At 46.6% G+C, this 17733-nt stretch overlaps 1 protein-coding gene across 4 annotated transcripts in view; it reads left to right on the top strand.

Moving 5' to 3' along the window:
• The window catches only part of LOC129705814 (anoctamin-9-like), a 114081-nt gene that overhangs the window by 4198 nt on the left and 92150 nt on the right, over positions 1-17733 (top strand). For all 4 annotated transcript variants that reach the window (XM_055649646.1, XM_055649644.1, XM_055649645.1 and 1 more), the window contains exons 3-4: positions 7584-7694; positions 10925-11061. In XM_055649646.1, the coding sequence (XP_055505621.1) occupies positions 7584-7694; positions 10925-11061 (248 nt within the window). The remainder of the gene's footprint in view (positions 1-7583; positions 7695-10924; positions 11062-17733) is intronic.

Raw genomic sequence — 17733 nt, 5'->3', positions numbered from 1 at the left:
ATGCTTGTCGCATTGCTGAGGTCGTTACTCCGTTTCGTGGGGAGAGAGGATCTGGGAACCGTGCCGTTAGTGTGGCTGCTCTGTCTGTGCCGCGGCGGCCACCAAACAGTTTTAAACCACAGCCTCGCCCAGCTCCTGCCCCTCGCCCTCAGAGTGCCAGGAAGTGCCCCAATTGTGGGTATGGACATTTGCCACAGTCTCCGTGCCCTGCTTATGGAAAAGCCTGCAACTATTGCAGAAAACAAAATCATTTTGCGTCGGTATGTCATTCCCGTGGGAACGCTACTCAGCCTCCTCGCCAGGTGTTTAGCAATCTCCAGAGGATTGAAAGTGTCCTTGATTCTCAGTACATTGAGGAGTCAGCCCCCGAGTCAGACTCCAGCATCTCTATGGGGGATGCCAGTGTTTACGCTCTGCTGCACAACCAGACTCGACTCCCTGATCCATCGGTGCTAGTTACTGTTAATGACAAGACCTTCACTGCGAAATTGGACACTGGTGCGAAGGTCAGCGTAATTTCAACATCACTCTTCCACCAGATAAGGTCTAATGAACGTTTGACTGCAGATTGCTCTGTGCTCCGAGCAGACGGAGGGGAGGAACTGACACCTGTGGGGAGGGTAACTTTCCACTGCAAGCTACAGAAGACATCTCGTGACCTGTCGTTTTTTGTGTTGGATTGTGATTGTGTACCTCTGCTGAGCAATCAAGCATGCCAGGATCTGGGTCTGGTTGCTTTCGACAGCACAGTCCATGAGGTGAGGGTGGTGTTGGACCCTGTCTCTGAATACCCTGACCTCTTCGATGATCAGCTCGGTAAGCTGCCGCTCGTATATAAAATTACTACTGATTCCTCCATAACTCCTGTGTGCCGTCCATCTCATAGGGTTTCTTTCGCGATGAAAGACAAAGTTAAAGCAATGCTGGACAAAATGGTAAACTTGGGGGTGCTAGAAGCTATCAGTAAGCCCACTAGCTGGGTGTCTACGATGGTTGCCACTATAAAAAAAGGGAAGAACGAAATTCGGGTCTGCATCAACCCGAAGGACTTGAACACTGCCATTAAGCAGCCCCACTACTCTATGCGGACTGTCGAGGATGTTGCTGCCCAGGTTGGTCAAGCCACCGTATTTTCAGTTCTTGATGCCAGAAGTTTGTTTTGGCAGATTCCACTGCACAGTCAGTCAACCGATCTGACAGCTTTTGCAACGCCATTTGGGAGGTACAAGTTTTTAAGAATGCCTTTTGGGATAAGCTCGGCTAGCGAAGTCTTCCAGCGCTCCATGGAGCAATTGTTTGCCGGGCTACCATGTGCCATCATTGTCGATGATATCCTCGTGTATGGTCGGGATGTCACGGAACACGACCGAAATCTCCGACGGGTCCTCGACCGTGCTCGCCAGATAAACCTCAAACTGAACCCGTCCAAATGTAGGTTCCGGTTGTCTGAGGTGTCGTATGTCGGTCACATTTTTACCTCTCAAGGTTTGAAGCCTGACCCTAACAAAACTGCTGCCATCTCCGATTTCCCTGCACCTGTTGATGTCGCTGGCCTACAGCGGTTTCTCGGGATGGTAAACTATCTGGGCAAGTTTGTTCCGCGTCTCAGTGAGCTCAGTGCGCCGTTGCGCCTCCTGACAAAGAAGGATGTTGCCTGGTCGTGGAGTCCGCAGCACCAACAGTCGTTGGACAATTTGAAAAAAATGCTGGTCAACACTCCGGTTCCCTGGTTTTTCAATCTCCGACTCCCAATTGTGGTGACCTGCGATGCCTCTCGTTTTGGTCTCGGTGCAGCCTGCATGCAACTTTGTGATGGAGATTCTCTGCTGTCTGTCTCGTTTGCCTCTCGTACCATGACGGACACGGAGCAAAGGTATGCTCAAATTGAAAAGGAGCTCCTTGCTGTGGTGTTTGCGTGCTCCAAGTTTCGGGACTTTCTCTTTGGGGTTCGGTTCACGGTGGAAACAGACCACCAGCCGCTGGTTACGATATTAAACAAACCCATTCATGCTGCCCCGGCCCGTCTGCAGCGGATGATGCTACAGCTACAGCGGTTCGAGTTCAACATTGTGTACAGGAGGGGTACCGAAATGCATGTTGCCGATGCTCTGTCGAGGGCACCTCAGTCCTCCTGTGCCCAGCATCCATACGAGCAGGAAGACCTGCACGTTCTTAATGTGAATTTTGTCCCTTCAAAGCAGCTGCGGAGCCTGCTCGAGCACACTGCTGCTGACCCTGACTTGCAACAGCTGTCTGCTGTCATTATGCGCGGGTGGCCCCGCAAGCCTAACTCTCTGCCTGCTGGCGTGCGCCCGTTCTTCCTGGTTCGGGATGAGCTTGTGGTTCGGGAGGGTATCATCGTGAAAGGTCACAAGGTGGTGATCCCTGCCTCGCTCTATGATGCTTACTACTCTGCTGCTCATTTGGGGCATCCGGGCGCTGACGCTACCGCTGCTCATGCTCAAGGGCAGTACTATTGGCCTGCCATGGCCAAGTATATCAAGGCTCGAGTCGCGGTGTGCTCCGAGTGCAACTCCATGGCCCCTCACCAGCAGCGCCAGCCCCTGTTGCAGCAGCCGGCCCCTGACATGCCCTGGTCTTCACTGGCTGCGGATATTTTTGAGTGGCGTGGGAAGCATTACCTGGTGTTAGTGGACTCGTATTCATTCTGGTTTGAAGTGGACATTCTTCCCACCATCACATCGGAGATGGTCATCGGCAAGCTGCCACGTCACTTTGCTGCGTTTGGTTCCCCGGTCAAGCTCCAGACTGACAACGGCCGTCAATTTACAAGCGCTGAATTTGCTGGCTTCGCTACCAAATGGAACTTTACTCACTTTACTAGCAGTCCTGAATTCCCTCAGAGTAACGGTCTGGCTGAACGTGCTGTGCGCAGCGCGAAGACGTTGCTGGAGCAGTCTCGCTTGTCAAACTGCGATTTTTATCAGGGAGTGTTAAATCTGCGCAATGTGTCTAGAGACGGTGTTTTGGGTTCACCTGCTCAGCGGCTCATGTCCCGTGTCCTCCGGCCACCAATGCCAATCGCTCAGCAGTCGCTGGTCCCGGTGGTACGCCACCCTGACGCGGTCCACCGCCGTATTTCTCAACGCCACGAAGTCCAGCGCCGGTCCCACGACAAGTCTTGCCGCCCCCTACCTCCCTTCACAACGGGTAAGGTTGTCCGTATGCAGACACCTACCCGATTTTCCAAGCTTGCCACTGTAGTAGGGGTGGTGGAATCGCCCCATTCCTATTTAGTAGACTACGAGGGCACTGTGTACCGTCGCAGTTGCCAACATCTGTTAGCTGTCCGGGAGCCTGCGCCCCCGCTTCCATTCCCGGAGCCTCCCTCTCTGTGGCTCGACTCTCCTCCTCGGATTGTGCCGCCTAGTCCTGTTGTTGTTCGTGCCCCTACCGTGCCTCTCACGGTGCCTCCTGGTTTCAACTCCCCGGCCGGTGCGTCTCCTCCACGTCTTTTGCCTACTGGTTCTTCTTCTTCTTTTTCTACTTCTTATCCGCCTCGGGAGTCCCCACCTCACAGTCCACTGGTTTCTGGCCAGTCCCGTGTTTTGTTGTCTGATCCGCCGTCCCCCCATTGTTCTCCGCCTCTGCCTTTCTCTTTGGGGGAGGGGAGTGAGGGTGCTGTACGGACCCGCTCAGGTAGAGTTGTCCGGCCCCCTGATCGGTATGGCGACTTTGCTTAATATTGTGCTGTTTGATAATTGATACTGTTACTATGTTGCAGGTTTGTATAATTACCCTGCTGCTGTTTATTCTACGGGAAAGGATGTAGATGGTAATGCATGAAACCATATATGTAGTTACCGCATTACCATATTGACACTCCCACATTATGTAGTATAACTGTAGTATCTGCATGCACCCTCCCCCTGTAGGTTCCAGTACGTGTGTAGACCAGTTGTGGTCAGTGCTGGGACGTGTGGAAGTAGTGTCTTAATAAAGACTTAGTGAAGGACTAAGGACTACGTCTAATATCCTTTACAGGGGTGTTATGGCCTGGACATGTACTGGCTCACTTATCTTTATAGATGATGCAACTGCTGATGGTAGTAGCATAATGAATTCTGAAGTGTATAGACATATCTATCTTATCTGCTCAAGTTCAAACAAATGCTTCAAAACTCATTGGCCGGCAGTTCATTCTACAGCATGACAATGCTTCCAAACATCCTGCTAAAGTAATAAAGGAGTTTTTCAAAGCTAAAAAATGGTCAATTGAGTGGCCGTCATTCACTCGATCTGAACCCAATTGAGCATGCCTTTTATATGCTGAAGAGAAAACTGAAGGGGACTAACCCCCAAAACAAGCATAAGCTAAAGCTGATGGCTGCAATACAGGCCTGGCGGAGCATCATTTGAGAAGACACCCAACAACTGGTGATGTTCATGAATCGCAGACTTCAAGCAGTCATTGCATGCAAAAGGATATACAACACAATACTAAACATGACTACTTTCATTTGCATGACATCTCTGCGTCCCAAACATTATGGTGCCCTGAAATGGGCTGACTAAATATAAACACTGCTGTAATTTCTACATGGTGAAACAAAAATGTATAAAAATAGCCTTTATTAAAACCTGACAATATGCATTTTAACCACATGTGATTTTTTTTTCTATTACAAATCTCAAATTGTGGAGTAGAGGCAAAAAAAAATAAATGATGGGTCTTTGTCCTAAACATTATGGAGGGCACTGTACACTCGTCCTTAGGAATAGGAATATTTTATTGTCACATGTCACTGGGCACATTGAGATTACACAATGTATACAAATAGCAGCCACCTATGCCGCTGACAAAATTCCAAAGCACGCTTGCTCCTCCTTTTGCCCCCCCCCCCCCCCAACAGTTCTCCCACGCCCGGCCCCCCATTATACTTTGTCCCCCCTCCCCCCTTTGTCCATTGTTCTCCTTCCACTTCCAGTTCCACTTCCCCCATGCGCCGGGTCCTCCATTGTTCTCCCCTTCCCCCCTCATTTGGTCCATATCCCTCCATATGTCCTATCTATGTGCTTGTCTAACTGCTTCTTAAATGTTGGGATAGTCCTCTGGCAGCTTGTTCCATACATCCACCACCCTTTGCGTGAAAAAGTCACCCCTCAAATTCCTATTAAATCTTTTAGCCTTCACCATAAATCTATGTCCTCGATTCACCTACTCTGGGCAAGAGACTTTGTGCATGTTTCCGATCTATTCCTCTCATGATCTTGTACACTTCTATAAGATCACCCCTCATCCTCCTGCACTCCAAAGAGTCCTAGGCTACTCAACCGCTGCCTATAGCCAAGACCCTCTAGTTCTGGCAACATCCTCATGAATCTTTTCTCTTCGTAAGTTATTCAGATGGTGCAGCAGCTGTTGTCATCTTTTAGAGGGGAAGTGATAAATTTGTGAATTTTGCATGCTCTGAAAAATGTTGTGATTTTTTTTCATTCTCTTGATTGTACCTCATCAACTATTGGATCTGAGCACACTTGTTTACCAGAGGTACTTCTTCTGGGTCTGTGATTGCATGATAATAGTAAGATTAAACGAGAACTTACCAGTTTGAAATTTGATCTTGATTTTATGAGGAGTTACGATGAGCGATTACGTGAAGAAGGGCCGTCCGTCTGTGTGCGCGTCAATCTTCAAAGCAGCGGTGTAAAATCACAGATAAAAAAGACCTAAGAATAGTAAGATTGTGAAGAAACTAGAACTTCCATATGACCTTGATAATATGAGGGTGGGAGCGGTGAGCACGTAATCGCTTATCGTAACTCCTCATAAAATCAAGATCAAACTTCAAACTGGTAAGTTCTCATTTAATCTTACTATTTTACTTCGGCGTCGCGTGAGTGACTACGTGAAGATTTCAAAGCTCTGATTTCACGCCGGTTACGAATCCAGGCGTCACACACTGAATGGATTGACCATGGATGAGTGTAGTCCTTAAAGCATTCAGACATAACATAGTTAAGTAATAACACTGATGCTTTAAAGTGAAAAGAAATGTTTTTAATAGTAACCCCTCCCAATCTGGGGGGAAACTAGGAAACAACTTCTCTGCCGTAGAAGGTAGTTGAGGCCAGTTCATTGGCTATATTTAAGAGGGATTTAGATGTGGCCCTTGTGGCTAAAGGGATCAGCGGGTATGGAGAGAAGGCAGGTACAGGATACTGAGTTGGATGATCAGCCATGATCATATTGAATGGCGGTGCAGGCTTGAAGGGCCGAATGGCCTACTCCTGCACCTATTATCTATGTTTTCTATGTACAAAGGCTGCCTTGTTCATTTTTCCTGGAGTTGGCGTGCTTCGAATATCATGTCTGTTGTGCCTCTGGATGGGTGGAATATCATGTCTGTTGTACCTCTGGATGGGCACAGACAGTGGTAGAAGTCGGATTGCTAGGACACGAGCAAGGATTTTACCTGTTGTTGACAGGAGCCAGATGCCCCTGTAGTTTCCTCATTCAGCCTTGTCCCCCTTCTTGAAAATGGTCACTATTAGAGCATCCCTGAGTTCTGAGGGAAGTTCTTCTTTTTCCCAGACCTTGAGGAGTGGGGTGTGGATTTGGTGCAGGAGCTCCGGTCCACCTTCCTTTAAGATCTCAGCTGGGATCCCATCTGGACCGGTGGCCTTGTTGTTCTTAAGGCTCTTGATGGCATCTTGAACCTCTGTCATAGTGGGAGGTTCTTCCATGTCTTCTCTGATGGGACTCTGGGGGATGCAGTGGATAGTTTCTGGTTCAGTTGTGCTGTCACGTTTGAGGAGTTCCTGGAAGTGCTCTTTCCATAGGGCGTTAATGGACTCATTGTCCTTCAGCAGTTCTAAGCCCCAAGAGTTCACTGCATGAAGACATATTCACTTTTTTAATTGCTTTCCTGCTTGATGATATTGGCATGCCAAAATTTTTACTTCTTGGGATATGTTATGCATTCCTGGGGATTCTGAGCATGTGAGTCATGATTTGATATCGAGATCAATATTTCAGGTCCTGATACTTTTTACAGCAGAATACATTCATAAATTTGTTATTGTAAAGAGACTGGAGATGAACTGCTCTCTTTAGAGATTTTGATTCCTTTGGTACCATTATTGTCAACGTTGCACTGAGGGGATGAACATAACATCCCTCTCTCATCTGCCTCAATGATACAGACAGTTGGTAACAACAATTCTTCCTTGCATGATATGCCTTTGTCCTCTTTGATGTAGGTGTAATCATTCTACAGTAGTGTCATCAGGTACTGGAGACATTCGAAATAAAGTTATATGTGCAATTAAATGAAAAATCTTGCATCAAAACACAAATGTGTCTGAAGTATCAGACTGTCATCATGACAGATGACAGTACAGAAATGAAAAGATTTGATTCTGAACTATCCCAGTTTCTATTATCTTTTTCCAAGTAAGACGGATATAGCATTAAGCTCTTTCTCAATGCTCCACTTAAACACGCTAAAGAGAGCTGAGGCTTGAATTGGGTTGCATTTAAGTCTTGATACAGATAGAACATTTAAAAAACTGTCTTGTTATATGTGCACTCTTCATATGGTCGATTTTTTTTGTTTCAGGTTAATGTTGAATTTGTCTTAGTGACGAGAAAATCAGATGGCAATGGCAGAAGTGAACTGGAAAGGAGGTTTTACCTGCATATGTTGAAAGAGCGAGGCTTTAGTATAGTGGTAAGTAGATAAAGTCAAATGCCATATTAAAGCCATAATAAAAAGATACCAACTGAAATTGAGGTATGAATTTTTAACAATAGGGTTAAACCTTTGTTTTTACCTTTCACTGTAAGTGAATTTATTCCTGCCGGTACATAGCAAATTCCCTGATCTTTAACCCAAATCCCTCATTGTTTTGCATATCATCACAAACTGGTGAAAGAAGCCATTTGGACCCTTGAGTTTATGTTGCTACTCTACAGAGCAATATATTTGGTACTATTTCTTCACTTTATACTCATAATTATGCCATTTTATTTCCTTCATGTGGGTAACCATAGTCATAGAGTGATATAGTGTGGAAACAGGCGCTTCATCCAACTTGCCCACACCAGCCAACATGTCGCAGCTACACTAGTCCCACTTGTGCTTGATCCATATCCCTCCAAACCTGCCCTATAAATGTACCTGTCTAGTCTGAAGAAGGGTTTCGGCCCGAAACGTTACCTATCTCCTTCGCTCCATAGATGCTGCTGCACCTGCTGAGTTTCTCCAGCATTTTTGTGTACTATCCATGTACCTGTATAGCTATTTCTTAAACGTTGGGATAGTCTCAGCCTCAACTATCTCCTCTGACAGCTTGTTCCATACACCCACACCCTTTGTGTCAAAACGTTAACCTTCAGATACCTATAAAATCTTTTCCCCCTTCACCTTGAACCTATGGTCCTCAATTCCGCAAGAGACTCTGTGCATCTATTTTGTACACCTCTATAAGATCACCCCTCATCCTACTGTGCACCAACGAATAGAGACTCGACCTACTCAACCTCTCCCTATAGCTCACACCCTCTAATTCTGGCAGCATCCACGTAAATCATCGCTGAACCCTTTCAAGCTTGATAATATCTTTCCTATAACATGGTGCTCAGAACTGAACACATTATTCTAAATGCGGTTTCACCAACGTCTTATACAACTGCAACATGACCTCCCAACTTCTAACCAGATCTGCCTTTCTTGCAGGCAGAGTTCCAGGGCGATACTGTTTACTTTTTTTTTCCCACCAGAATGTTCTTCACATTCCATTGTAATTCCTGTCCAAGACTTAATTGTTTTCCACTAGTCTTTGTAAATTAGTCAATAGGAACAGCTTTATTCTTTGTCTATCTTATCTAAAGTCATCATTTTCTGCACCTACTAAATCTCCTTTGCTTCAAGTTAAAAAAAAATCAGCTTCTCCAACCCAACACATCACCATGCCTCGGCAAGGCTGCCAGCATAATCAAGGACCAGTCTCACCCTGGTCACTCTCTCTTCTCCCCTGCCCTGACAGCTAAGAGATACAGAAGTTTGAAAACACACACCTCCAGATTCAGGAATAGTTTTTTCCCAGATGTTATCAGAAAACTGAACGATCCTGTCATCAGCTAGCATGCAGTCCTGATTACCCATCTAACCCAATGGAGACCTTTGAACTATCTTCAATTGGACTTTAGCGGACTTCAATGTTATATCTTGTATTGCATGTTGTATCTTTTATCTGTGCGCTGTTGGCGGCTTCATTGTATTCGTGTTTTGTCTTTTTCTGACTGGATAGCTCACAAACAAAAGTTTGTCACTATTCCCATGAATATGTGATTTTAATAAACTAAACTAAATCTAGGTAAAATTGTTCATCATGAGAACTATTCTCTTCCTAAAACTATTATAGAAAAGAACCTTGCATCCTTTGTAGAATTTGGGTCGAGAGCATTTTGTGTCTATCTTCAGTGTGAACCAGCATCTGCAGTTCATTCCTACACATTTGGCATACATCATCTCTTGGGACTTCTCCAACTCTGCCCCATCTGCTCCTAAAATAAGACTTTCCACTCTAGAACATCCAAGATGTTGTCTTTCCAGTAAAAGTGTTCCCCCCTTGTATGGAACCCATATCCGTAACTCCTCTGTGTTCTGCAAGTGTGTTCTCGTTAATCTCTCCCCCCCCCCCCCCCCCCCCCCCCCCCCCCCCAACAATACAAGGATAAGGATCCATGGTCATCACTTTTCACCACACCGGCCTTTAGCCTTTGCATACAACGCATTATTCGCCAGCTGCAACATGATCCCACTACCAGTCACATCTTCCCATCTCACCCCATTCCATAGAGGACACTTCCTCTGCAACTCCTTGATTCACTCATCCCTTTCACCCAACCACCATCTCCCTTGATACTTACTCCCTCGACCACAGGAGATGTAACTCCCTATACATTTCCTCTTACTTCTATCTATGGATCCCAGCATGTTTTCCAGGTGAACAGAGGATCACATGCACCTATTTTAACCTTGTACTGCATTCCGTGCTCATTCCGTGCCATTTTGGCAAACACTTGTGCCTGCTGGATTTCCTGGTTGCTAACCATTTCAATTCCCACTCCCATACTCGCCTTTCTGCCCGTAACCTCTGCCACTGCCAGAGTGAGGCCTCACACATATCGGAGGAACAATACCTCATATTCTGCTTGGGTAACTTGCCACCTAATGGTATGAATATTAATTTCTCCAATTTCAAGTAATACTCCCTTTTCTTTCCCCCCTACCCAGATGTGCACACATTTCTCTCAAAATTCCCCCAGCCCGAGTCATCCTATTCCTTTCCTCTCCTGACCACACTTATCTCCCATCCCCGAGTCCTCCATTTCCATTTTTTCTCTCTTCCCCCATCTCCATCCACCCATATTCTTCCCTCTGGCTTTATATTTCACTCCTCCCTTGGAAGTCCCTTTGGATTGGGGATAGCGTCCACTCTTATGGCAGATGGAGCAAGATGTCAGAACTTTATTGCCTTCCATCACAGTGAGGAATGTTGATTCCACTGTGGTGGATGTTTATGGTAAATTTTATTGTGCATTGTGTTCTTTTTACTTGTATGGCTGTATGGTAACTCAAATATCACTGTTAATTAATTGGTGCATGTGACAAAAAATGTGAACTTGAGGTATTTGGTGGCAGGCAAGTCGTTCGGAGGTTGGATGCTCCTTCAATTTCTACAAGGCCAGGACCAATATAAATAGAAAAATAGATGTTGAACTTTTTAAGATGAGTGCTGACCAAAGATACTAGAGGGGCGGGTGCTGACAATGGTGGTCTCAAATGATGAAGTACAGTGTTTGAGAATGAGGAAAGATTGATAGCACTAAGAAGCAGTGATAGATTAATTTGAAACCAAAACATCACACATGAGTTTTTTTATGTTTCCTCAGAAAAAAGAAGATGACTGCAATGTATTCTTTGGACTTCAAGCCCCTGATACATTATTTGATAAATATATATATCTTCTGGATATTAGTGAACGGACATGTAGCACTACTGGACTAGACACAGTCTCAAAGTCAACCAGGTATCACTGATATCCAAGCGCAAAATATTTATTTTGTGAATATTTTCTATTGCTCATAAGTATAACCGCCTACATGCCCAATAAGAGAAATTAGGTATTTTTAGTTCAGTAGGCCGTGTGATTCAAAAATGGTTAGTCTTATGCTAATGTGAATTTGAATATTCACCTTCCCCATATGCATCTATACAATAGATAATAGACAATAGATGCACGAGTAGACCATTCGGCCCTTCGAGCCAGCACCGCCATTCAATGTGATCATGGTTGATCATCCCCAATCAGTACCCCGTTCCTGCCATCACCCCATATCCCCTGACTCATACACATTGCAGTATAATGTGGATAAATGTGAGGTTATCCATTTTGGTGGCAAAAACGGGAAAGCAGACTATTATCTAAATGGTGGCCGATTGGGAAAGGGGGAGATGCAGCGAGACCTGGGTGTCATGGTACACCAGTCATTGAAGGTAGACATGCAGGTGCAGCAGGCAGTAAAGAAAGCGAATGGTATGTTAGCTTTCATTGCAAAAGGATTTGAGTATAGGAGCAGGGAGGTTCTACTGCAGTTGTACAGGGTATTGGTGAGACCACACCTGGAGTATTGCGTACAGTTTTGGTCTCCAAATCTGAGGAAGGACATTATTGCCATAGAGGGAGTGCAGAGACGGTTCACCAGACTGATTCCTGGGATGTCAGGACTGTCTTATGAAGAAAGACTGGATAGACTTGGTTTATACTCTCTAGAATTTAGGAGATTGAGAGGGGATCTTATAGAAACTTACAAAATTCTTAAGGGGTTGGACAGGCTAGATGCAGGAAGATTGTTCCCGATGTTAGGGAAGTCCAGGACAAGGGGTCACAGCAAGGGGGAAATCCTTTAAAACCGAGATGAGAAGAACTTTTTTCACACAGAGAGTGGTGAATCTCTGGAACTCTCTGCCACAGAGGGTAGTTGAGGCCAGTTCATTGGCTATATTTAAGAGGGTGTTAGATGTGGCCCTTGTGGCTAAGGGGATCAGGGGGTTTGGAGAGAAGGCAGGTACGGGATACTGAGTTGGATGGTCAGCCATGATCATATTGAATGGCGGTGCAGGCTCGAAGGGCCGAATGGCCTACTCCTGCACCTAATTTCTATGTTTCTATGACTCTGCTATATTTAAAAGCCCTATCTAGCCCTTTCTTGAAAGTATCCAGAGAACCAGCCTCCACTGTCCTCTGAGGCAGAGAATTCCACAAACTCACAACTCTTTGTGTGAAAAAGTATTTCCTCATTTCCTCCGTTCTAAATGGCTTACCCCATATTCTTAAATTGTTGTCCCTGGTTCTGGACTCCTCCAACATTGGGAACATGTTTCCTGCCTCTAGCATGTCCAAACCCTTAATAATCTTATATGTTTCAATAACATTCCCTCTCATCCTTCTAAATTCCAGAGTATACAAGCCCAACTGCTCCATTCTCTTAGCATATGACAGTCCCGCGATCCCGGAAATTAACCTTGTAAAGCTATGCTGCACTCCTTTAATAGCACAATGTCCTTCCTCAAATTAGGGGACCAAAACTGCGCACAATACTCCAGGTGTGATCTCACTAGGGCCCTGTACAATTGCAGAAGGACCTCTTTGCTCCTATACTCAACTACTCTTCTTATGAAGACCAACATGCCATTCGCTTTCTTCACTGTCTGCTGTACCTACATGCTTACTTTCATTGACTGATGTACAAGGGGCCCCAGATCCGGTTGTACTTCCCCTTTTCCCAACTTGACTACATTTAGATAATAATCTGTCTTCCTGTTTTTGCTACCAAAGTGGATAACCTCACATTTATCTACATTAAACTGCATTTGCCATGCATCTGACCACTCAAGTCACCCTACCTTCTTATAGCATCCTCCTCACAGTTCACCCAGCTTTGTGTCATCTGTAAATTTGCTAATGTTACAGATACTTTGAATCCCTTCATCTAAATCATTGATGTATATTGTAAATAGCTGCGGTCCCAGCAAAGAGCCTTGCGGTACCCCACTAGTCACTGCCCGCCATTCTGAAAGGGACCCGTTAATCTCTACTCTTTGTTTCCTGTCTGCCAACCAATTTTCTATCCATGTCAGCACTCTACCCTTAATACCATGTGCCCCAATTTTGCCCACCATTCTCCTGTGCTGCGAGTGCAACAAGTTTCATTCCAATCGGTAATAAATTGTAAAAGTTAGCGAGGTTTAAAAATCATAAAAGACGCGCGTGCGCAGATCGATCTCTCCTGCCAGTCAACGCCGCGCGGATTGGTCTCTTCTCCTGTCACTCCTTGGGACAGTCCGCCCCTTCCTGCGCCATCGCATCTTTTCTGGAGCTGAGGGATGCTGCGGGTGGCCGGCGGAGGTCTCCAACCGGAAACAATTTTCAGAGGGTCCGGAAGTGGCCCGGCGCGGAGTCGGAGTTGTCGCTAAACGGAAAGCGGAGAGTCTGATCCCGGCAGAGGAAAATGTCCAGCGCCCGCTGTGAGTCCCAAACGCACCGCAATCACAACACCCCGCAGCTCCAGACCCTTCCCTTCTGGTCCCCCTCGCTGGCTCCTGCCCACCTCCCCCATGACACCCCCCTCCCCCCCCATGGCGTGGATTCGGAGATGTCGCCAAACGGAAAGCGGAGCGTCTGATCCCTGTGGAGGAAAGCGTCCAGCGCCCGCTGTGAGTCACAAACTCACCGCTATTGCAATGCCCTGCAGACCCAGCCCCTTCCCCTCTGATCCCCCTCGCTGGCTCCTGCCCCCTTCCCCCACGATACCCCCCTCTCCCCCATGGCTCTTCCCTGTATTTTCTCCGAGCTCTCCCCACAACCCCCCTCTGCCAACGTGCCGGCATAATTGTAGGCGCTGGTGCTTCTGGGCCGAGCCAAGGATCTGAGGCCTGGCTCTAAGGGCTCCGACGGCTGATGCTCCGGGACATGCAAGAAGGGTGAGGAGCGGCAACCTTGAGATCCTGGGGAGGTGAGGAGGGAGTGTCAGGGAGGAGAGGGGATAGATGGAGAGGAGGGGAGTAGGGAAGGGATAGGAGTTATGGAGGGAGTGACTGAGGGTAGGGAAAAGGAAAAGTGAGGGAAGGATTGGGGGAGGGTAGGAGGAGAGGGACAAAAAGAGGGAAGAGCTGAGGAATGAGAGTGGAGGAGGAGGTGGAATAGAGGAAGAGGAGGGGTGAGTAGAGGATGGGGGAGTGGGGGAAGTAGGGAGTGGGGAATAGAGCGAGAAGAGAGGGCAGTGGGGGAGGTGAAGAAGGATAGTGGGGGGGATTGGGGAGGTGAGGAGAGGGGAGAGGAGTTATGGAGGAAGGGAGGGACTGAGGGTAGGGGAAAGGAGAGGGAGCAGGGTGAGGGAAGGATTGGGGGAGGCGGGGAGCAGAGGGTGAAGAGGAGAGGAAGAGAGTGCTAGGGATGAGGGGAAATGAGCTACACCTGTGCAGTTGGGGGCTATGGGTGAGTCGTGGAATATTGCGTTGGGGGACCAATCCTGTGTGACAGGGACCCGACGGGTCCCACTTAGTCTAGTCATAAATAAAACTGAGGATAGATCGCACCTCTAGGAATCCTGACTGCATTGAGAGTTTTATTTGCTTAAATTGCTGCATATTTAATAATGGCTTTGAGATGTTTACTTAATGCAAATAGGCAAAGTTGCTCAAATTAGTGATGGTTTTGTATAGATATTCCCACAATGTACATGGATTTTCCCGTCCTACATTTAAAACACGCCTTCTGCACCCATATATGTAGGTATGTTACAAAACCTACCTGAATCGTCATTGGGAATCTGCCCTCAGCCATGGCCGCGATTTTGGCGCTGTTTGGAGGGGGCGGGTTTAAAACGCGATTTTTACTAGGCTGTACTAATCGCACATGTTCAGCCTAGTAAATCATTAACAAAAAATCGCTGCAAGACCCGGTCGCAAAAGGTATTATTAGTTTTATAGGCCTCGATAATATTGTTCTAATAGATTTAAAATTACTGTTTATTCCGCAACCTCTCGCAAAAAAGCACGCCTTCTCCACCCATATATGGACCACATAATCTTCATGATAGACTGGTCTCGAAGGTTAGATCACATTGGATCTAGGGTGAACTAGCCTATTGGATACAAAATTGGCTTGGTAGATTGGAAGTCTGTGACCCACTGTGTGTCGGTTTGACATCTAAAATAATGAATGTATGGTTCTCATTAGTCTGTATGGTTCTCATGATTAGTTTGTTTTAAATGCCACTAATATTGTTGGTATAATTGACTGTGTGGAAGGTTACATAGGATTTCAAACAACTGGGAAAGTGGCCCAAGAAATGGCAGGTGGAATTTAACTTGATTAAGTATGAACATTGCATTTTGCTAAGTTAAAACAGGGCAGGACAGCATGGTGAATGGCAGTGCTGCTTAGAGTGTTATATAACTGAGGGGTACAAGAACGTAGTTCTCTGAAAGTGGACACAGAGGTAGAGTGGTGAATAAGGTATGGTGGCGAGTTTGGTATTCCGACTGCGCATGCCCATGTCATAGGTCACTCGCTATAAACATTATCGGTAACTGTGGTGAAGGGTCTCTGTTCGAAACGTCACCCACGTTGAGTTGCTGCACCATTTTATGTGTGTCCCCGTTGATGGCTGTGGCCCACGCTGGGAGGGTTGGCCGGTGGCTGCTGGGTGGGGCAAGGGGTGCGGCTGGTTGTCCCCGGCTGGTCGGGGAGCGGGTTCCTCGGGAGTTGGAGTGGAGTTGGGCTGGAGTTGGCGCTTCTTCTCCGCGCTGGTGGTGGGGGCCTGGGGCCGCTGCTGCATCGGGCTGGTGTCCCGTCGGTCCGAGGCTGTTGGTTGGCCCAGCGGAGTTGAGCTGGGGATGGCACTTCTTCTCCATGCTGGCTTTGGGCCTGGGATTCGCCGATGTGGTTCTCTGGGCGGGGATGGGACACTCGGTGGGAGGGGGGGATGGACGGTCCAGTGGCGGTTCAGCAGAGCTTGCAACGCCGGGGACCTGGGTTCGATCTTGGCTGCGGATGAGGTGCGGATCTGTGTGAGCGCAAGAATGTGTCTCCGCTGGTCCAGTCCCCCCCCCCCCCTGTCTTCCACTCGCATCTGCCCCCTCTCTTTCACTGTTACACCCCGCTCTCCTACTGGCACCCCTGTTCCTCAGATTAAATATATTTTTACATATAAAACATAAAGATAAGAATTTATACAGTTTGTACAGCCAGCGCTTCGTTCGCTTCTTTCTTTATAGCGAGTGACGTTTGACAAATACCATGATTCCTTGCGCTTTTTGGAATACCAAACTTGCTTATTGGCATGCTTGCCTTGGTCAGCCTGGGCATTAAATACAAGAGTCGGGATGTTGTGTTACAATTTAACGAGACATTGGTGAGAGCACTCAAAATATTTTATACAGTTCTAGCCATTGAGCTTATTGAAGGTTGTCATTAAGGTAGAAAGGGCGCAGAAAAAATAAGGGCCAAAGCAGCCAAATGGGATTAGCTCAGGTAGGCAGCTTGTTTGGCATGGCCGAATTGGGTCAAAAGGCCTGTTTCCATGCTGTATAACTCTGACTCCAGGTTTGAGAATGAAATATCCCATTAATAAGCTTTGTTTTTACATAGACTGTTAACAGTGGCAAAGTGTTTATGGATGTTGAAATAGCATAGCTGCTAAGTGATTTCTTCATTATTCCCAAGAATCCCTGACACACAGAACTGAGTTAAATTTAAATGATTGGGAAAACCACCATCCATAATGTTGAGAATACCTATACAAAGCTCTGAACAGTTATGCAGAGCGGCTCAGTGGACTAATCAAACCACTAAGTTAAGAAAATTTTAATATGATCAAAGATATATACATTGGAACATTACAAAAGAATATAAAAAATAGTGAAACAGTAAAGATAATATCTATCTGTCTATTAATATATAAAACTCAAACCTCATCCGACCGCCTGCAATACGGATCCCTTCCTGCCTTTCGATTCGTTCCCGCCGTGCGATGTCACAATGCCCGATGCTCGCGGACGTCCAATCGGAATGGATCCATTTGCATGTACGGCTCCCGGCCGCGTTTCTTCCTTTGATTCTCCGCAACTCCGAAACCGGACGCAGAATCGCCGACGTCTTTTCCATTTCGGTAGAGATTTCGCTTTTCTTTCTAAGTATCTGCTCCTCATTACATTTCGTCGTGTTTAAGGTCTCCTCACCCCCCCCCCCCCCCCACCACCTCAATATTTCAAAAAGAAACTGGCTTCTAACCCATAGAAACAGCCCCAGCCCCAGCCCCCTGGTGAATGTTCCATCGTGTGATGTCACAATGCCCAATGCTCAAATACATTGCTCACAGATGGCCAATCGGAATGGATTCATTTACATATGCCTTTGCAGGAGCCACAGCCCCGGTGAACGTTCCATCGTGTGATGTCACAATGCCCAATGCTCAAATACATTGTTGCCATAGAGAACGCTCAGCGATTATTCAAATTCTTCACTAACTGTCATTCTGACACGAGGAAAACTTTTTTCACACAGAGAATGGTGAATCTCTGGAACTCTCTGCCGCAGAAGGTAGTTGAGGCCAGTTCATTGGCTATATTTAAGAGGGAGTTAGATGCGGCCCTTGTGGCTAAAGGGATCAGGGGGTATGGAGAGAAGGCAGGTACG

Source organism: Leucoraja erinacea, chromosome 18 (assembly GCF_028641065.1).
Source record: "Leucoraja erinacea ecotype New England chromosome 18, Leri_hhj_1, whole genome shotgun sequence".
Lineage (NCBI taxonomy): Eukaryota > Metazoa > Chordata > Chondrichthyes > Rajiformes > Rajidae > Leucoraja > Leucoraja erinaceus.
This window is presented reverse-complemented; position numbering and strand designations above follow the sequence as displayed.